This window comes from Drosophila subobscura, chromosome U, assembly GCF_008121235.1.
Source record: "Drosophila subobscura isolate 14011-0131.10 chromosome U, UCBerk_Dsub_1.0, whole genome shotgun sequence".
In the NCBI taxonomy this organism is placed as follows: domain Eukaryota; kingdom Metazoa; phylum Arthropoda; class Insecta; order Diptera; family Drosophilidae; genus Drosophila; species Drosophila subobscura.
Genome location: NC_048534.1, coordinates 23061144 through 23088811, shown reverse-complemented (window position 1 = coordinate 23088811; position 27668 = coordinate 23061144). Strand labels below are relative to the sequence as shown.

The window sequence follows — 27668 nt, the reverse complement described above, 5'->3', positions numbered from 1 at the left end:
CATTAGGAAAATAAAAATAAAGCTTTCGGGGACTAAAAATTAGTTACAAAAATGATGGTTTATACTGATAATTCGTTAAACTTTTATTTAGCCATTGATGTTATCGTTTTCTAAGATTTACATATCATACTTGAGTATCATTATTAATCGTTTCATTCTTTTTTTGTTGTAATTTTTTGTCGATTTGTGTCTCTCGCGCAAAACAACAGCAGCAGCAATGTGTGGAATCTTGTCTCGTTTGTTGTTGGAATTTGCCTAGTGGAAAATGCATTTGTGATAAGTCAAGTATCGGTATCGGTAACTGATCGATATTGCTATCGATAACTAAGGCTAGTTCGCAGTGGTGATCGAGTGTGAGTGTTGTTTGAGTGTATAACGCATCTTTCTTTTTGCTTAAAGACCTAAAACACTTAAGACTAAACAAACAATTTGAAACAAACAGCCTAGATGGGAAATGTTCTCGTACATATCTAGGTGTTAAGAAACAACTTCAGAGGTAAAAAATTACACAAGAAACAAACAAGAAAAGGGCTGAGAACAGAGGATGGAATGGGGGGAGTCCCTTCGTTGTTTGCAAGTAAACTTTGTCACACGTTATAGTCTCGAGAGTTCCTCGAGATTTCCAGAGCAAAAATATTATAGATATGGTGTAATGGGATTGCCATGAGCTGGGGTTGAGATTCGGCTTGTGCGGTATGTTGAGTGTTCCCCTTAGTGCGATGGTGCGCCATAGGAGCTGCTGGGAGCGGATGGTGCTGGTGGTCCAGCCGGGGCACCGTACTCGGGTGCTGGAGGCGCCACACTGTTGGGATAGGGTCCGGTCTCCTCCTTCTGGGTCTTGTAGCGGATGAAGTACACCTCCGGCTTGCTGGGCTGTGTGGGCGCCGGCGTTGGGATGATGATCTCGGGCTGCTCCTCGGGCTTCTTCACCAGAACGTAGACGAGTGTCTTCTCCTCGTTCTGTGGGTATTGCGGAATGATGGGCGCAGTGGGTGCGGGCGCGGATGGCGCCTTGATGAACACAATCTTGTAGTGCTTCTGTGGTGGTGGCACGTACAGAGGTTTCCTGCAGTAAACAAAGAGAAAGGAGCATGAGAGACGAGTATGCAAATGTGTATTGCCCATAAACGGTGACCCCCAAAAACGGTGCAGCTGCTGTTTCTGTAATCAGATGATAATAACGACAGCGACTGTCACAATTAGGGCTTACATAAGGCCTGTCTTCTGCTGCTCTGGTACTCCCTATGGTACTATGGTAATTGAGGGACTTGTCTGATAATTAACTTGGAAAATCCACACAGAGAGGGAGAGAGAGACGATCCGCTTAGGTAACAATCTTAGTCACGGTTTGGCGGTCTGCGCCGTGATATCATTCCCCCTTTTGGGGTAATTAACATTGCTTCCAACTCCAAAGACGACACAAAAATTGAATTGGAGAAAACCAGAGAGAGAGAGAGAGAGAGGACTAGAGAAAATTGCAGAGAGATTTACTTTGCAGCTTTCCTTTTGGTCTCTCTATTAAAAAGTTTCCTTCTTGACAGTGGCAACTCCTCCTACCCAAAACGACTGTCTAAATACCCTTCGAATGGGTTGCAAATGTGCGAAATATTTCCTATAATTTAGCTACTCCTTCCTTAACGTGTTGCATATGTGTCAACATATTCACAAAGCAGTCTCGCTGCTTAAGATGATTAGATGCTGCCCGTCTTTGCAACATTTGTCTTGTTGTAACACATTTATAATCGTTGGGATTTGCCTGTACATTGTGGGCGATGAATTGTGAGAGAATGCGCCATAAGTGGCGTGGATTATATGCCCGTAACAATGTGAATCTCCTCCAGGCAGTGGATAAGTGGAACAACGCAAATAAAGCGAGATCGTTTGGAGTGTCCCAGTCCCTTCACATCACGCAAGATGTAATGAAGGGTTTTTGCATTCAGGCAAACGAAAAATGGAAAGGGTGGGAGAAAGAGTGTGTGCGATTGTTGCTATGATTTGTTAACACATTTTGTGTACTTAAACCTACTTAAAGGTTTGATTTTTTATCTTGAGAAAGAATGCTTTCTTTTGGATCATATTCTGTTTTTACTTAAGCTTTGCTTGGAGAGTTTCTATGGAAATTAAGGAAGTTCTTTACTTGGTAGACAGCAGAAGAAAGTTCCTGAGATTTTTTAACCCAGACTTAGAATTGTTGTGTCAAAAATAGGTCAAGATTGGTGTAAGAAAGAAAAGCTTAGATCTTCCCTTTCCATGTATCTTTTGTTTTTGTTTTTCTGACTATTAATTTCATATTTAAAGTCTCTAAACTTGGGACCTACTTGGAGGAGTGAACTTTGTGTAAATTGGTGTAAATTTCCTTGAAATATAAGGGCTTTAAGTTGAGGTTCTTTCGCCTTCAAGCTGAACCTTGATAAACTATTATTTATTCTCTTACCTGGGTGCCTGGTACTCTGGCTCTGGTGGTGGCACATGGACGTACACATGCTTATGCACCACTGGCGGCTGCTGCGGTGGTCCGTATTGTGGCGCAGGTGCTCCATAGCCGCCGCTGGGTCCACTCGGCTGGTAGCTGCTCGACGGTGGGGCACTGTACGAGTCACGTGGTGGCTCCGGACGAGCCGCCACCAAGGCGGCTAAGCCCAAGACTATCACTAGCTGCAGAATAGAAACAGAAATTAGAACACTGAATGAATGCGTTGGGTTCAGCTAGAAGTTATGTGATGGAGGCAGATAGCCCTCGGAGGAGGCTTAACATCAGAAATCACTTCTGATTACATGATTCTCACACACAGATCTAAGTGGGATTCTGTTGGGGATCAGGAAAATGCACAGACACGCGGATCGACTGAGGATCGATGCTGGACTCTAACGTACCACACAACTGGACTGCATTTTACAGGGAGTTTGTTTTCGTTTATATCCGTTTCTCGGTTCGTTTCGTTGCGTTGCGTTGCGGATTTTGTCACTGGATCGTTTAGGATGGATCTTTGGATGGTGGAGCTCTTAGACGGTGTTGGAGTTTGTTTGACGCGGAACCTCTTACTGCATGCCACAACGATTGTTGCAGTTTCTTTTATAGCAGCGCAGCGCGTGAAATAAAAATTAAGTAAAAATAAAGTCGACGGCAGCGGCAGAGACCACGACGACGGCGACGCAGCTTTTGCCGCTGTTAATGTCGCTGCCTCGGTTGCTGCTTTGGCTGCTGTCTCTTCCTCTGCGGGCTGAGGCAGTTGGCAAAGAGCACAGCCAGCGCTTAACCATGAAGAAATTCCAGCAGCAACACAGTTGGAGAGTCATCTCTGGTTGCGCTGCCTCTGTCGCTCCTAGCTGCGACCGCGACCGCGACCACGACCGCGACTGCGACTGCAGCAGTGGAAGCAGCGACGCCTGCTGACCGTTTCTTTGGCTTTTGGTTTTTTCCGTCTCCTTCTTCTCCTTCTTTCTGTTTTTTTTGGCACGACAGAGGGTGCTTTGTTTATTCCAAATGCAGTTCAAGGCGAATCCTAGATTCTTTTTAGACGAGGTCATGATCAACCAAGTTGGCAAAGGGAAGGGGTGCATTTATTCAGTAGAGCTGCTCAAAGAAGGTTTCATTTTAACTTTACATTAAGGGTCTACAAAGTTAAAAAATGCAAAAAAACCTTTGTAAAAATATGTAAGTTGGAAAGTAGCAAAAGAAAAATAATATTTAATAATACCACAATGAAGGTAATGCATTTAGAAACATTAAAATAATTAATTTCGTATAATTTGTAGTTAAAATTGTATTTGTTTTACGTTTGTTTCGGTAATCCTTTCCTTTTATGAAAAAACCACAAAAAATGTGGAATTAATTCACAAGCCTCTCCAACCATAGCCTCGTAAACTTTGTTTGAGGAAAAGTTGGCTTTGGCTTCCTATGTGGAAAATGCTTGCCTACACAGAAATAAATATTTTCTAGACGGAAATGTAGAATATTTTCCATCAGCGTCATGCATCTCTCAGCACACATTTACCGCTTAGAGTATTTCCCCATCGAATTACTGCCAAAAAAATAAACGTCAGTCTGTGCAGCTCTTTTGTTTTGCTTGTTACATTATTATATATGGGAGATTGCAGACATCCATAGTTATTTTTGGTCATTTAGGGGCTCAATCGTAATGTTTTTCTTGCTGCTTCGTAACAAACGCTGGACGCTGGACGCTGGACGAACGCTTTTGCGTTGAATCGGATCGTATCGTATCGTGTCGGATCGTGTAGCACGATTCACTTTCAATTTCAATGAATGTGGATGTGGATTCACTCTCATCTGAAGTTTGTCGATTAGGAGGGGGCAAACGGGGGGTGGCCTGTGCTCTGGACTGGGACTGGGAATGCGACTGCGACAGAGATGGAAGTCTGGAGATTGGGAATTGCTGGGGTCTGGGGGTTTGGTACTCGAGTCTGGTGTTGGTTTTATTTCATTTCTTCATGCTCTTTTAGTCTTTTGTTTTTTGTTGTTGTTTTTTTTATTCACTCAACTTCTTTCTGTGTTATGGGGTGCTGTTTGTTATTATTATTATTGTACTGTTACTGTTAGTACGCTGTACTGTTTTGGATGTTGTACCCTGGATTTGTGCAGCTTAGGGGGTAGATTTGTGCTGTTAAAAAATACGGAAAGAAGCGACAATAGCTCCTTGAGCGTGTCTGGAATTTGTAGAGCATTTATCTTTGTGCTAACTTTATCTCCTATTTACCAATAGAACAGGTGACAAGAATCTTAAATTTAATCCTTATGATGGCCTCCCTGATAGCTTCCAGGGTATCACATTTGCCTGTACTATCAACCTCTATCATTCTCTTGTGTTGCTTTTGTAATTGGTGTCCGCATCTTGGCCACGAACCATCATAATGAGCTTCACGCTCTTGTTGGGTTTGCAACCTTCCAGCTCCCTGGCTCCCGAACTCCCGAACATTTCATTTAATGTTTTTTTTCTTTGCAATATTTTGAATTTGAATTTTCTTTAATTTGTTTTTTTCCCATGTTTTTTGGCTTGTAGCAAATAATTTACACCCCTTTCTGCGTCCAGGCATGACAATTTCTGTGCAAAGACTACAAATTATGATTAGCAAGAAAAGGTTGCAAAATTTGTCCCTAGGTTCGCAGCTTCCTCTGGATTTTGCAAAGATTTATGCGCATAATCTATAAATGGCAATCATGGTCCGCATTTTGCATTCGTCTCTGATTCCGATCCTCTGAGTTGAGTTCGTTTCGGGGGAGAGGCGCCACTCCTGGAGCGAAGCTGCTGCCGGAATTTGATGAAATGGCATAATCAGTGTGTGGCCAGCGGCGCCAAACGGAGGAGCCACACAGTCACCCATGATAGTGCAACAGTCAGCCCCCAAGTGACTGTACTGTCACTTTTCCTCGATGGCATCATTTATAATGCCGTTGGCTAAATGGCAACTTTTGTTGATTTTGTTGTGCATCTTCGGTGGGTGCTGGTGCCGGTGCCGGTGACTCCTGCAACAGATTGCATTTCCTTAATTTCAACGCTCATCTTTCACATTCAAAATCAACTTCATTATCTTCATAATCATCATGCGGTGTGGCTGTGGGTAAATTATGCTGAATGCAGCAAGCTGGAACAGGTGCAGTTTCAGTTGCAGTTGCAGTTGCAGTTGCAGTACCACGAATCCTCAGGCGAAGTCTAATATTTGTGTTTTAAATTTGTGGCTGCTGGGGGCATATGCAAATATCTAATGGATATGGGCAGGCATGGGGCAAACCTTTGAACAAATCAAAGCAAAACGGAAGTGAATTAAAGGATTAAAAGTCAACTTCCGGGAGAATCTATACCTCAAAGCTTCATTCTTGGCTCAATTGTTGCACTTCCCCAACGATTGTTAGCCCAGAAATGGCACATCCCCGTATGCCTGTGCACAATTTGCCACAATTTTTAATGAATCTGCTGCTGCCGCTTGCCATTGCCATGCCACAACGATTCTGAGGCATATAATCAGCGAGCGACGCGTCGCGGCATAAATTCATCTTTCTGCTTTCTCCATGGTCCACGACACACTCCACAACTTCTGCAAATACTAATTATTATACTGTATCTTTTCTTCTGTGCGGACTTTATGTAACGCAGAGTTGGAAAAACAAAAACAAAACCAAAAAATCCAGCAGAGAGCAGCATTTAAATGATATTATATTTACATAAAGAGGCAAAACAATTACGATTTCGGAACGGAACGGCACTTGGCGCCCGAGTAGGTACTTAATGGGTTCGCATTGACAGGGAATGGGGGCTTGGTGCGGCTTGGTTCGGTTATTGGAATGGAATTGGGGAACGGAATGGTGGGTGCCACTTTTCAATCTTTAATTTGTGAAGAGTTGCACTTAAAGTACGTGAAAGTAAATTGAGATAGATGGGAATCTTTTTCCCACAAAAGATGTGAAAAGATGCCTTGCATAAGACTCCACAGTCACACATAAATCTTTAGGCAGAGATCTAGCTGAGACTGCATTGAAAATGATTTCTTTATTGTTGTAAGTAATAGCCACGAACGTGAGTTAAACAACAATTAAATGTACATTTATATAGACATAATAATATGTAATAATAATATAAGTAACGCACATAAACGGGGCCTGCGCTCTTTTTGTATATTTTGTATATTTATTATCTCTTTTTCATATGAAAACCCATTAAAGTTTTTGGGGGCCCATCTTCGTGTGGAGGTCACCACGGCCCAGAGGTTAGTTGGGAGTACTATAATTTATAAATTTATATCTTCATATATGCCCCACCAGCAGCCTTAGCCTTGGGGGCCCATTAAAACTCCAGTAAAATATTTACAATTGACTTTTGCTGCTTTTTTTTAGGTTTTTTTTGGGGCTGCGCTTGCAAAAAAAAACAACTTGAAAATCCGCTCTTAACGCTAGACCATAAAGGGCAATACAATACTCGTGTATATATTTGTGTTGTAGGGATTAGGGGATTGGTTTGTTCTACATACATATAGGTACATGCCACATGCCACATGCTGCATTGTAGGTACATTTCTTGTCGCCTTGGGATTACCCAGAAAGTTTAAAATTATTGTTCTAGCATAGGAACTGCAGTTGTGTCCTTTTATATATATTTTTTTGTCATTGTTTTTGTTGTTTTTAACCGTGTGTTTGTTGGGTATTAACCAGTGTTTATCAGCTGTTGCCTTTTGCATTTAAAACCTTTGAGTGTTGATTCGTTTTGGGGGTTGTACCTTTAGGGCGTTGCGCTGCAGCGGGGGCACACGAATGGGAATTTAATGTAAAATCAGAATCACTTTAGGGTACTTCACACTCCTTCAAAGTTGTTGTCAAAAATTGGGCAAAGATTGGGACTAAAAGAGTCCTTGAAAAAAGCTGCAAACTAGCATAAAATGGTTGGAAAATGTCTGAGCAGCATTCAAATGGTTCATAAGGGCTTAAAAGTACTTGAAAGTATTAGCAAGTGGGGCCAAAGGGTGCTCCATTTAGTTGCCCCTTTTCATACATTTGTCTGAGATTTTCACACAATTCCCTTTTGGGTTGCCATGGGATTGTAATCCCTTGACCATTTGCTCCTCCTCATCCACTGCTCTGTTTGGTGTGCGCTCCCCTAAGTACTCCTCTTATGCCATTCAAAAACTGTTTCATTCACAAAACCATTTGCCCCCCCCCTGTAGACCCATTCCAGTGTCGTCGTCTTGGTGTCGTGTGGTCGTCAGGTGCTGGTTGGATTCCCTCTAATAGCGTCCATAGTTGGGTCCCATACGGGGCGCATCGCCGCCCAGCTCGTCCAGGGCACCCATGGCGCTGAGCTTTTGTAGCCAGGCGGCATTCGAGTTCGAGTTCGAGTTGGATGAGCGTGGATTGTTGTTGGTGTTGGTGCCGCTGCTGCCGCTGTTGGCCTCATTGTGCAGACGCAAAAGTGGGTGTTGTTGGGGCTGCTGCTGCTGCTGTTGCTGCTGCTGCTGTGGGTCCTCATTGCTCAACTCCAAGATCTGCAAAGAGTTTGGCGAGATACAAAGAGATGGAAAAGAGTTAAACTTGGAGTGCTGTTATGGTTGTTATAATTATCGTATAGTTGCTGTTGTTAACACGGATCGCCCCTCGAGACAGGGGGTCTTTGATGGTGTCTTATGGCAGTTATTTCAAAAAAAAATCTGTTGAAATCTTATTTATCTCAACGTGGGAAGTTCGTCACACAATTTTTGTGTGTTCGCTTATTATTTTTGAGCTCATGTTTACGCTTTTTTGTGTATGCACTTGAAGGCAAAAAAAAAATTAAATATTTTCTTAAAAATAAAAAAAATTAAATTAAAAATTAAAAAAAATTGTTTTAAGTTTTAAAAAACATCTACGATTGAAACTGCCAATTCAAATTTTAAACATTATTTTACTGCTTAAAAACAGAATATATTTTTTTTTTTAAGTTTATTTTTTAAGTCTTGCTCTGAGAGGCACCCTTAAATCATATATTTTGTTCTCGCACTTTAAGAGCATTTCAACTTCGTCTTAAATTAATTGTTTCGCTTATTTTCACTCTTTTTGTTTTTAATTTTTAAGTTTTTTGGCGCATCATTAAATCGAATGAACTTTATCTGTAACGAACGGGTTAGCGGGGTCGGTCTCTTCTCTGATGATGAGCTCTGAAAAATATGTGTTAATGGGGGGTATTGTCGTGTAATTATCAGCAATCCGCCAACCGCCAGCCGCGACAACCTCTTTTATTTTTCGGGCTACCGCTCGTCGCATCACAACACATCGCTCTGGAGAAGATCATCTCTTTGGCGTATCTTTTTGTATCTTTTGCGAATGCCGAATGATGAGAGATGCTCGTTGATGATGTGTGAAAAAAAACCCAAAACAATTTCGCGCCAAGTAATTATTTTATTGCTAATTTGAAGAAAAAAATCGCCAAAAAAAACCGAAAGCCCAAATACCAGTAGATGGTTTTATTTTTGCTATTTTTCGAAGGTTTTCCCTCCCTTTTAACTCCTTTTAAACGCTGATGTTAATGGCTGAGCGGCGTTCCATAAGGAAGCAATAATGGAGGGTTGAGTGAGGAGTTCAGCGATGCTTAGGGTTGATGTTTGGGTGGGTGTTGGCAGCTGGGTGTTTCCTTCACTGCCTCTGTCTCCCTCTCTCTCTCTCTATCTTTATTAAAGACTCTCCTCTTTGTCTGGCACTTTTTGGACAGTTTAATTTGAGAGTTGTCGTTAAGTGAAAAGTTATGTGATTTCCTTTCGAGTTGTCTGTTGTTGTGCCTCTCCCTTCACAGCCTCTATAACTGTCTGCACATTCCAGCTGTTTCCCCAGGACGGTATTGGAACTGAAGATGGTAGATGGTTAGCAAATAAACAGCTGCGTTTGGCTTGGGGGAATGGCTGCTTAGTGCTTAGGGGGGGCTATCTGTGGGTAATAACTTTAGATGGGTTTTGCAGCAGGGGGAACTATAGACGAGAGGCATTTTTGTGTGACAAGTGTGGAATCAATTTTGCAATTAAATGTTGGCAAATACTTTTGCCAGGAATTTACGATTTTGGGCACAAATTCCTGAACTTTTGAGGAACTTTTGCACCCTCTCGAGTCTCTCGAATGTAATCTAATAAATGCCAGAAATGTGAGCTGAAAGGTTAAGCTTTAAACAGCAATTATAAAATTATAAAGTGAACCCTGCCTCCGCCCTTTATTAGCTAACAAAATATCCATCTAATAACTCAAGAGCATTATGAAACTGTCACACAAATTGCTTTGGGGAATTCCCTTTCGACTTCATTGTCCACCCCTGCCATGCCACATGATATGCCATCCCCCAGTATTCTTTACCATCTCATGCTCCGTCATGTTGGCATCCTGGCTATCACAGGCAATAAGCCAAAGGCTAAACTTTGTGTGTTGTCTCACGATGTTCGGCTCTGTTGTCTCTCAGGTTCAATGCATTATTGTGTGTCAAGTGTTTTTCCATTTTCCTTGCTTGGTTTTTCCCCCCTCCCATTTGTCTGTCTTGTCTCCGATGTGACGTAGCGAAGTCGAGTCAACCTTCATCATTGGCAGACGCCAGCCAGCAGACCAGACCACGTCATCGTCATTATTTGCTATTTGACATTTGATTTCCCTTTTCTTTTTTAAGATGTTTTTTTTTGTTTTTTTTTGCTACAGTTTTGTTGCCTTTTTAGTAGATTTTATGCTGCTTGTTTTGGTCCATGGTCTGTGCTCTGCTCTTGGTCTTTGTCTGCGTCGCACGTCAGCGATTTATCGATTCGCAGGGCCATGACTCAGAAAAAGAGTCTGCTGGGGGGGTACGAGTGCTACAGATTGTCTGCCAACAGTTGCAGTTGCAGCGTTTTGTGGCAGGTTGCAGTTTGCAGGCTGCAGCTGCACATCCACATTTATTTAAGTGGAACTCCTCTGCACACTGCCCTCTCCCCGACTCGCATTTAAGCCGCATTTTTGTGTTTTGGTTGCGAAAAAGAACAGGAAACTGCGCACAAAAAAAAACTGAAAAAATTAAATAACAGCAGTGGCAGCGGCAGAGCAGCAGCAGCGGCAGGGACAGCGACGCTGCGTCTCCAAAAATATTGTGCAAAATATGAGAAGAGGCCAAAGTGTTGGCCAAGCCAAAAGATTGTTGGGGATTGTAGCCGAGCAGGCTTCCTCTCCATGGGAAGACCAGACCAGACCCGACCCGACCAGCCAGCCAGACCCCTCTTTAAGGCTTGCGAAATATGTAAAAATATTTCTGAAATGGTTTTGCAGACGCACAGAAACACAGAAACCACAGCAGGAGGGGCCAGAGTGGGTCCACCGATAAGCAGGAATCATCAGGGAGGGGACACCCCGGTAACCTTATACTTATTCGATGACGCAACCCATCCATTCCATTCAATTCCACTCGGAAGCAACAAAAAAGCCAAAGTAAAGCCAAAAGAAAAGAAGAGCTCTCAAAAGACGAAAACGAAAACAAAAACAAGTCGAAAATAAAACCTCAATAATTGGCGACATAATTGCAACTTAATACCACGCTTTAACCCGCTTTGTTGTTGGGACTCCGGCTCTCTGTCTGCGTCTGTGTCGTTGGGCACTCTTTTCATTTTCATTTTCATTTAGTTAATTATATTGACAACAGCCACAGCAGAGCCAAAAATGCCAATGCACAAAACTGAACTTCAGGGGGCACGCACACACAAAATGCCCCAATGCACAATCACACAGACAGACACTGAGAGAAATTGAAGTATAGTTTAGGGAAATTGCTTTTAAATTTGTTAATGAGTGCTTAGAAACGGGTTTTTTCTTTGCCTAAAATTTTCTCGATTTAAAAATGTAAAAAAATCGTAAATAGTTTTTCTCGCAGTGCATTCCCAGCAGCTTTAGGCTTAGCTGCAGTGCAGTAACTGCAGCTACCGCTTCGTATGGTTTGGCTCACCTGCAGCATCAGTTCGCGCAACTTGTCCAAATCGTCGCCGTGCGACCTTGTGGGCAGGTAACGGCCGTCCACCATCTGCGGGGGTATGGCCAAAAGCAGCAGCAGCAGCCATACAAGCCACCTGTGTCCCTGCCTCATATTGAGGCCCAATCCCATGCGCATTCCCATGATGAGGCTGCTCTGCGTGCCCGTTTGGGAGCTCCTTGCTGCCCTCATTGTTGTTGTTGCTGTTGTAGGGGTGGGCGGTTCTGGTGGCTGCGCTCGTCTGGGTGTGGCTGCAATACGAGTGGGGGAAAGGACCCGTAATTGGGATTGCAATGGAGTTGACTTTTAAGGTGGGGTCAAACCAGAAAAACTATCTTACAGATGGCATGCAATTGGTATTGAGTAATGTTTGCTGAGCTTCAGAAATAGATGTAAGATGTAAGAGGTTCAACGGGAACCCAGAAAGGAGAGGAATATTTCATACTGCGTTTGGTCTTCTCTTTAAGAATATATTCATAAATATACTGACACGAAACGCACTGTATTCAATTAACAGTTTAAAAAACTCTCCACATTTAAAGTGCATTACTTAAAGTTTGATAAATTTCTTAAATTTGCCGCGAGAGTTACACTCAAAGAAAGGAGGAGTTGCAGGAGAATATTGAAACCTAATTGAAGAAAGTCTTCGCTTTATTTCCTCTGAAATTGCATTCCAATTTGGCAACAACAAGTCTGAAATTTAACCAAAAGATTTTAAATACTCCAAAAACATTTTGTAGCCGAACAAAATGCTCACTTAAATAATAATTTCTTCGCGAAATATTCGCCAATGATTCACCAAACTTAGTGCTTCATTTGTATATAAATTATGTATTTCTTCGTTGTTAAAAAGTTTAATTAAATGTTAATCCCGGTTTTTACTTTGCGCAATAATTGCGATGCAGCGAATGCTTTTGCTCAATTGAAGCAGGGATTTTGTAGGATTACACAATGCTTGAAATTTATTATTATGACACTGACACTGAAACCAAAAGCAGAAGCTGAAGCAGACGCAGCCCCAAAGCCAGACGCCAAAAACAAGGTGGCTGTGGCAGTGGCTGTGGCAGCAACTGGTACGGCTGCACCTGCAACCCGCTGACTCACAATTTGTAGGAGCAGAAATGAATCCCGTGCAGGATGTTAACTACGTCACGTCCTGAATAAGTTGAATAAGTTTTGTCGCTCGCCGTAGGACACGATGTGCTGAACACTAGGATAACAATGTAAGTTTAAGCGAAGCTGCGTGCCGACATTGGTATTTATAGCCAAAAATTGCGGCACTCGGCTGAGATTTGGAGTAGATGACGCCGCCAGGACGCCTGCCTGCCTGCCTGGCCGCCAGCACTTCCTACACGACCTACACATGCGCTACTCCCCTTAGAAAGAGCTCCAATAACATTGACAGAGGAGCAAAGGCAACGCGAAGCGGAGGCCCCAACCGCATCGTAGTTGGGATTTCCCTCTGCGGGTGTCCGCTGTCTCCCAAGCCGAATTCTTTTCACTTTTAGTGCGCGCGCAGGGTCAGGCATACCAACGACAAAAGCAACAAGATGTAGGAGAGGTTAAGGGTTAGGCAAAGCGAAGCTGAGAGTACCCTAACAGAAGGCATTACTCAAAGATTCCCTAGCAATCTAAGACCAAAAGGTGTTGCTGTTCAGAAATTTATAGTACCCACTGTTGAGAGTATTGTGGAACATCCATATCATTGTCACCCTACACTCGGTGGTATATATTTCCCTGGTTGTCTGTGTGCATGAGCTCCTCCTCAGTGTCCTCGCATTTCTATTGTCCTGCTGCCTGGTGGGCGGCGACTTCATCATCATAATACAGCCCCAGCCTCCCATCTAGCCCCAACCATTATCCTACACAACCAACACTCTTGGTATGGAATATGGCAAAATGTTTTCGCTTGGCCAACTTTCATGGTTAACTCTCGGAGTGCTTAAATCTGTTGTTACTTCGTCCTCGTGCTCGTCCTCGGCCCAGTCGTCACCATGGCTGCAATTGTTTACATTGCGGTCGCGTCAATAGTGCCCGTAGCCCGATGCTGGTCCCCGTTTAACTGTGGGCCCCATCCCTCTCCACATCTTTACTGGCACTGGCTCTGGGTCTGTGGCCCAACGGGTAGTATCAGTGCTGTGGTCTCTGTAAAATGGAACCATTTGTACACCACGCACGGAGCGATAGACCAAAATTTTTGATATAGCGCAGTTTTGTGTAGCCATTGGCTGTGATTGAATACGTGACGTGCATCGTGAAGCAGCGTGGCAAGGGTTTTTATGGCCCTGGCTATGAGGAATAGGAATATCACACACTCACTCCCACCCCTGCACATATTGCTCCTTGGTTAATTTATGGGCCAAGGCATAAACGCTTTATGGAACAACCCGGAATTGTTCATGCCCAATGCGTTTCGTCAGAAAAATATGAAAAACTCCCAAAAAAAAGGAAATAAAAAACAATTACTCCAATAAACTAAAAGTGAAAAATAAATACAAGTAAAAGCTACTCAGAGCGGGATTCGAACTCGCGTCTTATTTTTCACCACATTAAAAGCTTTTCTATGGCTTGAACTTGCGACGGGAGCTTGCAGAGCCGATTCTGAGCTGTTCAGCCATGAAGCATCGGTGGTTCAGTGGTAGAATGCTCGCCTGCCACGCGGGCGGCCCGGGTTCGATTCCCGGCCGATGCAGCAATTATTTTTTTTATTTTTTGTTTTGTATATTATGAAAATGGTTCTTTCATGCAATTTAGTGGTTTGGATTTAATAAATTGTCGATAGATTGTTGTGTGCATGCAGTTAGATCAATCTGATATCCATTCTTTAACATAAAAGCTAAGCAAAAATAGTTTGCACTCTGAGAAATCTCACAAGAAACCTTCAAAAGATTAGCTTGAAACCCTCACCTGTATGCTAATTAAACTGTCATACACGTACATACAGTCGTACAGTTCGTAAACCCCGAAATTCTTATTGATATTTGCATAGACTTTATTCACTGGATTCATTTTACGATTACAATTACGATTAGAGTACAACAACAAATGGAGTTTTGAGTTATCTCGGATGAGCTTTTTGTTTACGAGTAGATGGAGGGGGCGGATATGGCTCGTACTAAAACCTTAACTACATATGTAGAAGCTACCTAGAAGTGGATATATGATCTACTTAACAACAACTAAAATACATTCAGTGGCATTCTACCTACAATTACACTCGATGCTCATTATATAATATGCTCAGACACGGCACTCGTCTAGGGATTACATCTGCAGACACAGCAGGAAGGAAACAGGAACCAGTCCATAAAGATGCCCTTGCAATCGTTGTCGGGATCATAGGCCAACAGTCGATGCCATTTGTACTTTTGCTCGCATCCGCATTCCCCCTCGCAGCGTGATGTTTGTGTATTGCTATTGCGGATTATAGGAAAAAGATAGTTGGACGCTTTTCTTGTAGGGGGAAGTCTAAAACTCACCTGCACACCTCCTGGTGTATGGCCTGCTCAAAGTGCTGCGTGTTGACAATGGCCCTGATCTTGCCCGCTGAGTTCGATGCCCAATAGGGTGTCACAATTTCGATTTTCGACTCACAGGCATCGAGTCTGCCTGTGCCGGAGTTCGCCTGCCCAGCACCACTGCTCCCAGGTGTTCTGTTGGCACTGCTTCCGGCAGAACTTCCACCACTGGAACCGCCGCCTCCTGCTCCTGCTCCTCTGTTGCGACTGCCACCAACTGCCGCCTGACGCTTCTTTCTGAGTTGTCCAAAATAACTGTCGCCCGCCTCCACGGCCTCTCCTGCATGGGCTGCATGGGCTCCGGGTGGTATAAATATATCCGGCTCGTCTATGAATCTTCTTTTACGCGCTTTTGGCTGCTGGTTGCCGCCACCTGCAGGTCCCTCCATATTCATCTCAAAGTCTCCGTACATGCGACGCATCAGTGCCTTGTTGTCATCTATAAAACGTTCAATCTTGTCGCTGTAAGGGGAATTGGAGGGAGAAGGAATTGGATTAGAGAATGTATCAGGAAGAGACTGGAATGAGTGCAAAAGGATGTGTTCCATCGCTTAGATGTATCGATCTTGTAGAGTGATGAAATTCTCTTTGATTGCAAGATTTCCATTTGTGAGTCTATGAAATCCGCTTTAGTTCGTCACTTTGTCATGACTATGCTAATGAGAGCCGTTAAGTCACGTAGTCAGTTACTAGCTAACAAAAATGTGAATCAGGTCAGTTCTTAAACCAAAAAGAAAACCACAAAAAAGCAAACTTCCTTGTTGCCAATCAGGCGGAATGTACGAATTGTATTTCGCTGGAAAACCCGCATGATGCACACTTCGTTATCCGTTTTGTAGTTGGAATTTCCTAGATCCTAAATGAAACAATGGAATGAGATACTCACATGGGATAGCTGTTGCCGGCTGTGGGGCAGAAGAGCTGATGATAGCGCTTGATGCATGGCACACCCTTTATCACATCACCTCTGACATCCAGGCCCAGAGCCACCGACAGGGCCGTCCACCAGATCTGAATGGGAATGTTCAAAAGAGAATTTGAAGTTTAAGTATTTTAGCATTGGGGGCACTGGAGATTAAAGATTGAAGGAGAAGACCATAACAAAAATTATGGCCGGTGTGTGAAAATGACTCAAGTAAGTCATAAACATATAAAATATAATTTCAGCTTGACCGGGGGGGAGATCTGAGATCCGAGATCTTGGCAGAACGGAGGAGTTGGCTTCTCTCTCTCTCTCTCTCTCTCTGTCTCCATTCGCTCTTCATTCGTCGTCACACCTCTTAATGAAACGAACTCTCACGACCTTCGTGCACGCAAAAAACAAAAAACAAAAAATAAATAAAAGTTAAAACAGAAAAATCGTCAAAGTTATTTCCGCAAATGAGCAAACTCGATCGACATCGAAACGAATCAGAACCTGAGATGGAATTAAAGTGAGCGCGTGCCTGCCTGCCCCATAAGAGCCCAAGTGCTGGGGTACTTACCGGAATCTGTAGGAACGATCCATTGTTGAGCTTCGGATAGGAGAAGAGCGGCACCACCGGCACCGTGCCGTTCTTCAAGTAGATCGGTCCCTGGATGGGTGTCACAGTGGGCATCTGATTGTTATTCGCTTTAGCTGTGAATGGAATGTAAATGGCAATTGGTTATTCGGGTGATTCATGGCAAGGACAGGGACAGTGTCGTTGTCGTTGTCGTTGTCGTTGTCACTGCATTAATCAGTGATCGCTCTTGGTTAAACCCCAAAAGTTGCTGCAGTTGCAAGTGCATTGCCAGTGGCTGCAGTCTGCAGTCTGCATATAAATGGGAGTTGCAGTTGACACATGCGAGTATAAATTTCATGTCTGTCTGGCATTTGTAATGCCCTCCCAGATCCGGATCTGGGCCATACCAAAAAACTTTCCCTTTTGCTGCGCACAGGATGCAAAACGAGTTGAAAGAGGGAAAGAGATTGCACTGGGTCCCAAAAGCGTTAACTATTTGAATCATTTGCCCTAGATTCTGGGGCAGCTTGTGATGAAATAGAACCAGCATATCTGAGAGCTGCCATCTCCGGTGGTGAAACACACAAATCTGCTGCGAGTACTCCAAAGACAAAAACCCCACGAGAAAAAAGCAAACCGAAAACTTGTATCTTGTGGATGAATGGCTTGCGTGTGCACACGTCTTTTCATATGGAGAGCTGGTTCATGAGCGACTTCTTCTTGCATAATAGCAGCCCCGTAACCGAGTTGAGTACTTGAGGTCTCTGGCAGGCAGGTTGCTCGCTGGCTGGCTAATGCCTCAACGAGGCAGAGTTGAAGTTGGATTTCTGGCTACAACAAAGAGGCGCCACAAAAGTGAAACATCTTTAAAATGTAAAGCGCTGACAGTTTCTTTTTGTGTGTGGACAACAAGAGCAAAATCGTACTTCAAATACGAACAGACAGACAGCTAGACAGCTGGATGGATGGACCTATGGATACACCCAAAAACTTAGATACCAAAACCTCTGGGAATTTGTGGCATTAATCGTGCTGCGTGTTAGTCCGAAATGCGCTTATAAAAGTCAAACACTGGCCATTACTGTCTTGAGAATTGTGACCTTGCCTATCGGTTTGTAGACCTTTGACCTTGTCGCTTGTTTACCCCCTCGTTTATGGCTGCGGCTGCTGCTGCTGCTGCTGCTCCCACAAATGTGCAGAAGTTGCTCCCAATTGGAAAGATACACACAACAAATAACACACAACAAGTAGCAGGCAAACAACAACTGCGAGTGCGAGTGCGAGTGACATGACTTCGTCTCCGAATCGTGTGCAGACGTGGGCCTCGACTTGACTCCTCTCCGCTTATCGGATCTACTTGCCCCCATTCAAAATTATACAACAAATGCGAGCAACATTTGTTTTTTTTACTTGTTAATTGTTTGGTTCCAATCAGGAAATGCTCGATATGGAATGTCTGCGCAAACACTTTGGGGGTTTCCTTTTCGCGCGAATGAGGAAGTAGATCTTGGGGAGTTTTTGAAGAACAAAAGGAGATAGCTCTGGAAACCCTTTGGTAAAGAATACTTTCTGAGGAAACTCTTCCCAAAGCACTTCTAAGACTGAAAGTTCCGCTTAAATGTTGTACAATTTTCTTAGAAAATGCTTCTGTAGACCTACCCTAAGGCTTCCTTTCTACTTGCGACTGTTTTGGGGCTATAATGGGATCATCTAGATATTGAAAGAAACCCTCAAGGAATGCTCCTTTGAGCTGTGGATTCTGTGCAACCAATTTGAGGCTTTATCTTGCCACACTCACCTGCCTTCTCCAGCCCCTCGTAGTACTGCCCATCCTCGTCTTCATCCTCCTCCTCCTCATCGCCCTCCTCCACATCATAGTCGAGAACGGCATGCACCTGCGTGCGGGAGCCCTGTCCCGCCTGCACCCGTGTAAAGCCCGGCGCTCTTTCCGGATAATTTTCGGGCGCTGCCACGCCATAGGTGGACGCTGGCTGAGCCTCAGGCTTCGACTGTCTGGTGCGTGGCTGCTGGGGTGCGGGCGGGGGTGGCTGCTGCTGCAGCTGAGGTGCTGGCGGTGCTGCCTGGGGCTGTGCCTGCGGCTGGGGTTGCGGCTGCTGCCTGCTACCGAAGCTGGTAATACTGAAGCTGCCGCTGTTCTTGCTAAATGTGGCACTGGCACTGCCGTGGGCATTGAAGAATTGCTTCTGCTGCTGCTGCTGCTGCTGCCCCGGAAAGTGGCTGTAGGAGCCCTCGCCCGGGCCTCGGCCAGTCGAGTGATGGCTCTGCGTCAGCTGTATGGAGCTCTGGCCGGCGCTGCTCGACCTGGAACTGGTTGCACTCTGATAGGAGACGCTGTTCTCGTTGTTGGCCTCCTGCTGCTGCTGTTGCTGCTGCTGCTGCTGGATGTGGTACACAGAGTTACGTGCCGCAGCGGGGCCCGTGGGTGGCAGATAGGCATTATTCTGCTTGCGTCTGCTCTGGTATGGATAGCCACCGCCTCCCCCTTGTGCTTGTGGCGCCTGCTGTGGTGGCGCATAGGGATTATTCTTGAAGAATTCAGGATCTGTGGGGCCCTGCTGCTGGGGGTGTTGCTGCTGCTGGTGATCCGCCGGAGAGTACAGCAAATTGTTGGTGTTGCTGGCCAGCTGATGTATGGGGTGCAGGGGAGCCAGCGTGACGCCCCAGGGCTGGCCAAGGGCACCGAAAGGCAGTGAGAAGTTGGTCAGAGCCATCGCTAGGCTTTAGCTATAAACGCGACACAAAAGACTTAGGCAACGAACTGAAGCTGCCACACGCCTGCCGCCGGCGGACAATGCGGCAACATCTAGATTTTAAGTGCAGAACAGAACAGCGAAATCCGAGCTGGAAGCAACGCGCGCGCCCGCTCTCGAAATTGATTTATGCACAAATAACAAATCCGTCAGAGCTCCACACTGCTGCTACACACACACACACACGCACACGCACACACACGAACACAAAGTAGCGAGTTATGTAGTATAAATGTACATATATGTATATGTAGTTGTAGTTGTGCCAAAGTTGTTGTTTTAATAAGTTAAGCGACGCTTCCAGCCGTAGAGTTTAGCTTTGGCTTTGGCTTTAGCTTTGGGTTCGACTTTGGCTCGGACTACGTGGTCGAACGTTCGATCTCTCGTACTCTCGTAATCGCACTCGTATGCCGCGGATCTTGTGCTAAAAAAACCATTCACGACAAGCTGACAATCGAGACTGAGCCGTTCTCGCCGTGCGCCTTTAAGAAACTTAATGGGAGGAAAAATGTTTCAGCACCAGCCCAGACTCAATTCAAAATCGAAATCTCAAATATACAAATCTCTGCCTCCGTCGCGACTTCAAAACAGTTGCCTCCTCTGTTACGGCGCTCGAGACTCTTGACAGCAGTGAGAGGCTTTGCCCAGAGCCCAGAGCAGAGCCCAGAGCCCCGTGCACACACTTTGCTCAGCAAAAGTCTCTCATGTGTTTTTGTTGCTGCTGCTGCTGCTGAATGGCAAATCGAAAAATAAAACAAAACCGGAAAAATAATGGAAGGCAGACATGAACGAAGCGGGAATGCTCTTTGTGTGAATGTTTTGTGTGTGCTAAAAATGTAGAAAAAGTTAGAGCTGAGGGGCTAAGCTTTGGGCATATTTTGTGGATGGATTTCCATGTATAATTTCCACGTGGACTAACTGGGAATATTAATCAATAAATATCGAAATGCTTAGCTGCATTTTTCAATCATTTATAGACTCAAGAGAAGCCCCTTGCAAGCGGAACAAAAAAATCTCAATTCAGTTTTTAAATTCTTCAAAAAGTCTGTGCTAAATTTTGAGTTTCAAGAGAAGTTTTGCATATTTTCCTGGCGTTTTCTTTCTGCTTGTGGCTGCTAAACATCAAGCTTCAACCATGCCTAATTTTTGTGTAGAGACTTCGTTTGGGTGCTGGCACTTCCCACTAATTAGAATGCTTGTAAGATCTGAAATTTGTGACCTAGGTCAATGCCTGGCTGCTGTTTGTTATACATTCCGTAGCCGTTACCCAAAAAACGCATATTAATCACAGTAACCAAAATCGTTGGCTGCGCCGTTTTATATTTTTTCTGTCGAAGGCAATGAAAAGCAAAAGTGGAGGCTTTCAAAACTGGTTGTGTGGTGTGTGTGAGGAGAGCAACGAGAGCTTACACATGAGCTTAAGAGAGTCTTAAGTCTCGCTCTCCCTCTCTCTCTCTCTAGCGTTCGCTCTCTGCTCGCCGCCTCTCTTAGTTGTTACAGGGTGGGTGGAATGGGAGGGGGAGCTCTCAAGTATGTCGCTTGTAATGCCGAGTGCAATGGTGGCGATGAGCCAGGCACAAATTGACGGGCGATGATGCGCGGCTATGAATGAATACAATAAGCTGATGGCTGATGGATAGACGCGCGGCTATGACGTAGTCATATCTGGGGTCTCGTTGGGGTTCACTTTGCATATTAGCACCTCTTAACTGGAGCTCTCCGCCTGTGGACTGTCCGCAGGCGGAAACGGATGCAAGAACCGCTGACAGGTGGTCGAGTCTCGGATCTTATCTTGCTCATGAATGTGTCAGGGAAATACGCCCTTAAGTGGTTGAGTCTCCTGTTGGCTAATGAATCAGCATTCGTAATGGGAATTATTTGAAAACTTTGTGGGAGTGATGGGAAGAGACTTGGATCTTTAGTAATTGCTCCCATTTCAGGGCCAATCGTGGCACCCTTTCCTTTCTTTTCTCGCATTCTTTCATGCAAATAAGTTACACTTCAAGTGGCAGCACTTGGGGGTTTGGCCAGCTGCTGCCCGCCGCCGCTTGAGTGTTGGCCAAGAGACTTGTAGACATAACCATGGCCATGGCTAATGGCAGGCTGGCTGGCTGGCTGGCCTTTGTTCTATGTGGAGCTGCTGGCTGACCAAGCCCAAAACAAATATTTGCCACCAGGGATGGAAATTAAGAGTGGATTGGAAAATGTTGTAAAATGAATTAAACTTTCCGACTTGATGGGAGGAATAATGCTCTAACTGGAACAGTTCTCAATGTTAAATCTGCTTTGGCAGTGGCTCTAAATATTCTAAATAATTCTCCAAAAATCAATCTTTAAGGAATGTTTGAAACTATTCCGCTACCTCATAGCCTCGAGTACTTAGAGGAGTTCAGTGAGTGATTCATTCATTCAGTCCCTAGTCATTCCACTCGCATGTTGCATATGCATTATGAACCTATTTCATAAGACCAGAACAAGTTTACACTCTGCTCATAGTTGAAGTCAGCAAGCGCCAGCAAACGCCAGTTTTTTGCCTTTCCCTTTTCATGCGACACAGAGACATTGAAATTGAAAACTTCTTGCTTGAATTTGTTGGCCACGAAGCATAGCGAACCGAAAAAATCCACTCGACAATCAAATAATTTGACAAGAAATCGAATTGAAACCGAAATGACAATCCTGCTAGCGCCTGGCCAGGGATTGGATTGGACTCGAGCCAGGGACTGGACTGTATCGCCTCGGGCCTTCGTCGTCGTCTGTCAAAAGTAAAACCATTTGTAGACCTTATCGAAAGGTGGGCTCTCAAGCGTTGGCCTTAAGTCGTTAACCAAATTTTAACTGCCAATCTGTTGTGCAGCCACAAATGAAATCAAATTCAAGTGTTTGTTGCTGCCTGCCTGCCCGCTGTCACTGTGGAGGGGTTCTCTCGGAAATCTCTCAAATCTCTGCCCCAAGACGAATGACAATCCGCGAGCCAATTGATCGATTCGATCAGCATACAACAACAGCAGCAAAAAAGAGCTTTAATTAGAACCAATTTAGAGCGTGGACCAATTTATCAGAAGCATTTTGAAAAGTAGTTGGAGAACCAGTCGAGACGAGAGCAACTTCAGCGCTGGATTTCATTAAAATATTCTTATTGTTATGGCTAGAAAAGTGAACTGAACCGAACTGAACTGAAACACACAGAAATAGCCAAGACAAATCGCCTTTTACGCATTCGTTTTCCTTTGTCAATTGTGTGGCAGTTGGCGGGTGGCTGCTGGCACTGCTCGAAAGGTGTGGAATGGACCCCAACCCCGGGCTCAGGTTCAAGTGCACATGGCATTCAGATACACACACAAATACACATTGTAGATCTGTAACAATATGGAGCACTCAATGCCTCTTTCGATCCGCCCTCTGGCATTACACATACAAGCAGCAAACGAGTTAATTAATTTGGTTCTTTGCCAAAACAGTTTTCTTTATATAACAACTCATTAATTACCTTTCGATTTCTGGTTTTTACCTTGAGGCAGTGTCATGAACCCGACACCGACAACAGCTCACAGCTCACACCTAATGCCATTAGCTGTGGCGGATCTGGGATTACAATGTTCGATCGAGGAAATAGTTTTATTGCAGCTACAAGTTTCAGTATCTATCGTACTTTGCCTTTGAGGGCACACCTGGTGCCTGGCTCTGAATCTGGCTCTGACTGTGACTGGGTCCGCTGCCAGCAGCACTTCCTGTCGCGGCCAGCGTGTACACCTCATAGTCGCTGATGCTGAAGTTGTAGTCCCCGAAGAGCGTGAGCTGAGCGGCATTGGGGCCGTCATAAGAATGCGGAAGATTCGAGTACGAGTCCATGTTTACATTGCAATTGCTGGAGATGAGCAGATCGGCGCCAGCACCAAAAATGGGACCACAACTGCAAGGAACTAAAAGTTGAGTAAACATTTTGGGGCATGATCCAACCTCCACTCACTCTGGATGATAGCAGATGGCATAGGGTTTCTTGACAATATCAAATTTCGAAGGTTGCTCTCCATTTGAGGGATTCAGCGCATAGAGAAAGGCCCGCTCCGACTGCACGTAGCCACCTTTGCGACTTGTCTTGGCCCAGGCGACGTCCGTGTATCCGCCGCTAATCTCTCCATGTGACCCGAGGCCAATGACCATGCAGTGGGCGACCCCATCGCAGTAGCGATGAAAGGCACTCGAGTCATAGCCGTGGGTGGAGGCACGATAGACCAGACGCCACGATTGCTTGGCCACGCCATACCAGCCATTGAGGACGCTCTGCAGCGGCAGCTTATCGTTGAGAAGGATCTGCGAGCCGGGAAACAAGTTGACGGCTACGGTGAGGCGTGGCTGCAGCCGCTTGTCGTTCTCCATCATTTTGTTGGCATGCAGGGCGGCATAGCGATAGCGTTCGAGCGACAGCTCCATGGGCACGGCCCCAGTGGGCTCCACTTCCTCGGCAAAGACTTGGCTATCGATCAGCAGCAGTCGCACGTGGCCCATGACGCCACTCAAGTGCTGGCAGACACGGGCACGCTCCTCCTCAGTCCAGTGTGCAGTGGGTTGGGTGACGCCCGCCTGGTACTTGGCCCAGGCTAAAACGCAGCGCCAAACTTCCTCCTCCTCCAGGCAGAACTGCAAAGGAGATTAAGTTAATTTTTGATGGACATTTTTGCTATTCTGCTGCCATACATAGTCGGAGGAGATGATCTTGATGATGGCCTCCTTGGCGAGCGTTAGGAATGCATTTGTTTTGACGCACTCCCCGGCATTCTCCCCTATAAAGATGATGCATCGCTCCATGAAGTTTGCCGCGCACTTGGCCCCTGCAACAAAAACAAACAAAAGATTACTCAAAAATCAGGATTCAACCCTTTTACCTGAAGGCGGCTCCCAATTGAAAAGTTTCGGGTTTACAGAAAAGTTATCCATTTATTTAGTTTTCATTCGTTTTGAGGCTTCGGCTTTACAGTTATGATTACAACTTAGGGTTACGACGTGCATCTATCGGGAGGGGAGGTAGACGCGTGGCCGTCGGTCTCCAATCTACGCCACTAATCCTTGGACGGGCTCACGTTCTGTATCAGCGTGATGTTGTCCCCCTTGAGCATGATGCGGCCCAGACTCTTGCGTTGGCGCGTCTTCACGTACACTTCTTCGGCATCGTCCAGAACCAGATTCATGTACTCATCGAAGCCCACAATGTGGCCCTCGATGCGCAGCGAAATGTTTTCGTACAGCCAGACCTGCACGCGCGAGCGATTTTGCAGATAACGGAAGATCAGGTTGATGGGCTGCACCATCACCTTTTGCACCTTGGGATTGCTTTTGAAGGACATTTTGGCTACTTTAAGGCGCTTTTAATTAATATTGAATGTAATTTCGCTTTTTCGCTTTTTTTTGCCGGCGTCTGTAAGGGAGTGTGACCGCGGAGTTCCGATAACACCGACAGACCCTCGGAAATATACCGAAATATACCCTCGCAGTTGTAAAATATACTGTGAACGTACCGCAAATCTTAAATCATTTTCCTCGATTTTGATGTTCTGCTTAATATTAACAGATATTTAGGTTTCTCAGCACTTTAACTAAAATTTTATCCGATTTATCAATCAATTCTCTACATGAGTGGCTAGTTTTCACGACTTCCTTTTGTTGCCGTCGTTTTGCATATCGTTTTGCATTTGCCACAGAACGACACTATGTTATTGCGCTGTTAAGTGAATATTTCAGGCCTAACAGCACGTAATTATCATCGAGTGCATGACTATATCGATACGTATGTGCGATCGACACTTAACAGGGGCACCGATAGTCCACTTTAGCTGTAACACGAGCACAAGTTGTTTTCACGATTTTTTGTTAAGTTTCTATATAAAAAACTCATAAAATGGCCATGGATAGTGCGAAGAGGGGCGAGATCATGGAACTCGCGAAGCAACAAATTGCCGTAGCCAATGCCCAAGAGCTGCTCTCGAAAATGACGCAAAGGTGCTTCAAGAAGTGTGTCAACAAGCCCGGCTACTCGCTGGATTCCTCAGAACAGGCAAGAATGGAATAACATAGGAATGCGTGAAAGCCATAATTGTGATTATCACCAAACTTTGTTTAAACAGAAATGCATATCCATGTGCATGGACCGGTTTATGGACTCGTGGGACCTCATCTCGCGTGCGTACGGCCAGAGAATACAGCGCGAGCAACAGAACCAATAGACACACACAATAAACCCTGCATTTGTAGCAGATACATCAGCTACCTATTGACTAGTTGTTACATTCACATTTTAAATGCAATAAACAAAGAAAAACATGCATTACATGTGTTACGTGATTTCGATAGCACAACGTGCACCAGCACCACACCGATAGGCATAACGATTGCGCGTAACAGACACTTTTTCTGCTGTTATCCCAGCTTGTGGCTGTTTCCCCGCGATATTTGAAATTGTATTGAATGATTTGTGTTGCCTACCTGCTTTCTCATGGATATCCATTACTGCGGTCAGAAAGGTGCATGCATTGTCCACGGAGAGTGTGGAGATGACATGATCCTCGCAAGCGGTGCGCAACTCCACGACGCCCATGTCTTGGGCCATCATCATCATTTGAAAGACCTGTGAATCCTGCAGCACCAACTGTAGCAGGGAAATATGTCTATATTTGAGATTATGGTAATCTATTTCCATCGTTTACCTTTGCTGTGTAGACATACAATATAAATTGCCGAAATAGATCTGGATTAACGTGTGGCAGTCGTATAGTTGTGGGCGCGGAGGCTCCGGGAGCAGCCGGCGACACGGTGCAGCCGGGAATGCGGCACACCTCGCCACGCTTGGCCGTCTTGAAGCTCTTGCAGCTGCAATCAATGAATGAAAATCGCCAAGTCAATTAATTGTCTGATGATGATCCCCTTCCCCCATTGTTGCATGCCTGGCGTGCCAGCACGCACCTTGTAAGGTGCCTCCGAATGGCAATAATCAAGCACTCACCGGGCCATCAGCATCAGCCTGTGGGCATAGATGATGCGCTCATCTCGACCGCAAATAAAAACCAGATCGGCGCTATCCTGGTCCTCGGACAGGCGCTGCAAGTCATCGATTAGCTGTGGCAGGCTCATAATTGTCTTTGTAAATATTTTCTAAGTGAATTTCAACAATTTGTTAATCACGTGTTCACATTTCTCCCCTCGGATCTTTGCTTTTTGCCAATGTTTTGTTTATGTTTTCACTTGCGTTGAGGTTCTCTTTGTTGACCAACACAAGAGAGCCACAGAACCGGTTACTGCCTGAAAATTCTTTCCAAACAAAAGCCTAAATTGCTCTACGAAAAATAGAGTCGAGAATTGCAAGTCTCTAATTTTGTTGGGTTTATTATGGAACCATTTATGAAGTTAAGAACTTTAGTTATTATTTGTTTAAGTCACTTTTAACACAATTAAATATAGAAACTCCGCTTGGTTGGTGCGCGTCGCGTCGTTCTCGCGCTGGCGTTGAAAAAGAGAATCCAGCGAAAGATCAACCTGACGATCCCTGCTTCACCTGAGCAGGTAAACGGATTGAATCTCTTTTGTTTTGCTTCTCTCTCGCACCCTACGATCCGCTGTGCTCTTTTTTGGAATGCTTCGTTAACCCCAACCCTTCCTTTAGGAATTATTATTAGCCAACATACAAGTCAAACCTACAATTTCTGATTTATTTATTGGCATATTTGAAATTGTATTATTGCCATGGTATATTTGGTTGGGTAGGGTCACACATAAAATACTGCTGGCCAGTGGAAGCGGCAAAAGCGTAGTACCAGAAACGGACGCGGGCGTTGAACAGGCGCCACTTACTCAATTCAATTTGGTTTTGGCTTAAAAGTGATGGCATACTTTGAAGGATAAATTCCGAGTGACAGGATCACAGGATTGATACATAGAATTTCGTCAGTATTCCACTGTAAAGTGCTGAACTTCTGCCAGTAAATAAAATGCGCAGCGAAATTGTAATATTTTGCATAATTTATCATTTTTTATTTGTTTTCTTTACATATGTAATAATCTGTTTGTTTGTTTGTGTGTGTGTGTGTGTGGTTGTTTATTTGTTTCTGCACTACTTAATATGAAACGTTGAAGTCAAATGTTGTTCATTATTTTCATTAACTGTTTAATTTGATTAAACTTTATTTGCCTTTGTTGTAGTGTGTGCAATTGTTGTTTCGTGTTGCGGCTCCCTTCTGTACCTACTAACCGCCCCCTCCCACCCCAATATTCTCACTACATTTTCTATCGTTTATTTGCTCCACAATTTGTACATTTTATTTCTGCGTTTCTGCATTTCTTTGCCTCTGAATCGTCTTCGGGACATACACAAGTATACATATATAATAATCATTATACATATATCCAATATATATTTGTATGTGTGTTGACAAGACGCGGATTTGTTGCTGCTGCTGCATTTTC

General features: G+C 44.6%; 6 protein-coding genes and 1 non-coding gene across 7 annotated transcripts; 2 read left to right on the top strand and 5 right to left on the bottom strand.

The window, feature by feature from the left end:
* Positions 1-392: 392 nt before the first annotated feature.
* LOC117900525 (proline-rich extensin-like protein EPR1) lies at positions 393-3034 on the bottom strand. Its single transcript, XM_034810923.1, has 3 exons — positions 2875-3034; positions 2435-2655; positions 393-1066 (listed from the first exon to the last, which is right to left on the bottom strand). The coding sequence occupies exons 1-3, from the start codon at positions 2890-2892 to the stop codon at positions 712-714; spliced, it is 594 nt and encodes a 197-aa protein (XP_034666814.1). The 5' UTR covers positions 2893-3034; the 3' UTR covers positions 393-711.
* Positions 3035-6846: 3812 nt separating this feature from the next.
* Positions 6847-12697, bottom strand: LOC117901913 (topoisomerase I damage affected protein 11). Its single transcript, XM_034812878.1, has 3 exons — positions 12546-12697; positions 11418-11692; positions 6847-7989 (listed from the first exon to the last, which is right to left on the bottom strand). The coding sequence occupies exons 2-3, from the start codon at positions 11631-11633 to the stop codon at positions 7732-7734; spliced, it is 474 nt and encodes a 157-aa protein (XP_034668769.1). The 5' UTR covers positions 11634-11692; positions 12546-12697; the 3' UTR covers positions 6847-7731.
* Positions 12698-14062: 1365 nt separating this feature from the next.
* On the top strand, positions 14063-14133 carry Trnag-gcc. The gene has a single exon. It is a non-coding gene; the product is annotated as a tRNA-Gly (tRNA).
* A 293-nt stretch (positions 14134-14426) lies between these two features.
* Positions 14427-19423, bottom strand: LOC117901612 (protein spaetzle 3). The gene is made up of 5 exons (XM_034812431.1): positions 18242-19423; positions 16444-16577; positions 15846-15970; positions 14921-15421; positions 14427-14855 (listed from the first exon to the last, which is right to left on the bottom strand). Exons 1-5 carry the CDS (start codon positions 19173-19175, stop codon positions 14699-14701), a joined length of 1851 nt encoding a protein of 616 aa, XP_034668322.1. The 5' UTR covers positions 19176-19423; the 3' UTR covers positions 14427-14698.
* Positions 19424-22813: 3390 nt separating this feature from the next.
* On the bottom strand, positions 22814-26754 carry LOC117901479 (BTB/POZ domain-containing protein 9). The gene is made up of 6 exons (XM_034812248.1): positions 26212-26754; positions 25916-26078; positions 25695-25857; positions 23913-24046; positions 23185-23855; positions 22814-23127 (listed from the first exon to the last, which is right to left on the bottom strand). Exons 1-6 carry the CDS (start codon positions 26337-26339, stop codon positions 22851-22853), a joined length of 1536 nt encoding a protein of 511 aa, XP_034668139.1. The 5' UTR covers positions 26340-26754; the 3' UTR covers positions 22814-22850.
* On the bottom strand, positions 24133-24657 carry LOC117901480 (probable small nuclear ribonucleoprotein E). Its single transcript, XM_034812249.1, has one exon. It carries the CDS (start codon positions 24557-24559, stop codon positions 24275-24277), a length of 285 nt encoding a protein of 94 aa, XP_034668140.1. The 5' UTR covers positions 24560-24657; the 3' UTR covers positions 24133-24274.
* On the top strand, positions 25032-25541 carry LOC117901481 (mitochondrial import inner membrane translocase subunit Tim13). The gene is made up of 2 exons (XM_034812250.1): positions 25032-25266; positions 25337-25541. Exons 1-2 carry the CDS (start codon positions 25111-25113, stop codon positions 25433-25435), a joined length of 255 nt encoding a protein of 84 aa, XP_034668141.1. The 5' UTR covers positions 25032-25110; the 3' UTR covers positions 25436-25541.
* Positions 26755-27668: the final 914 nt, after the last annotated feature.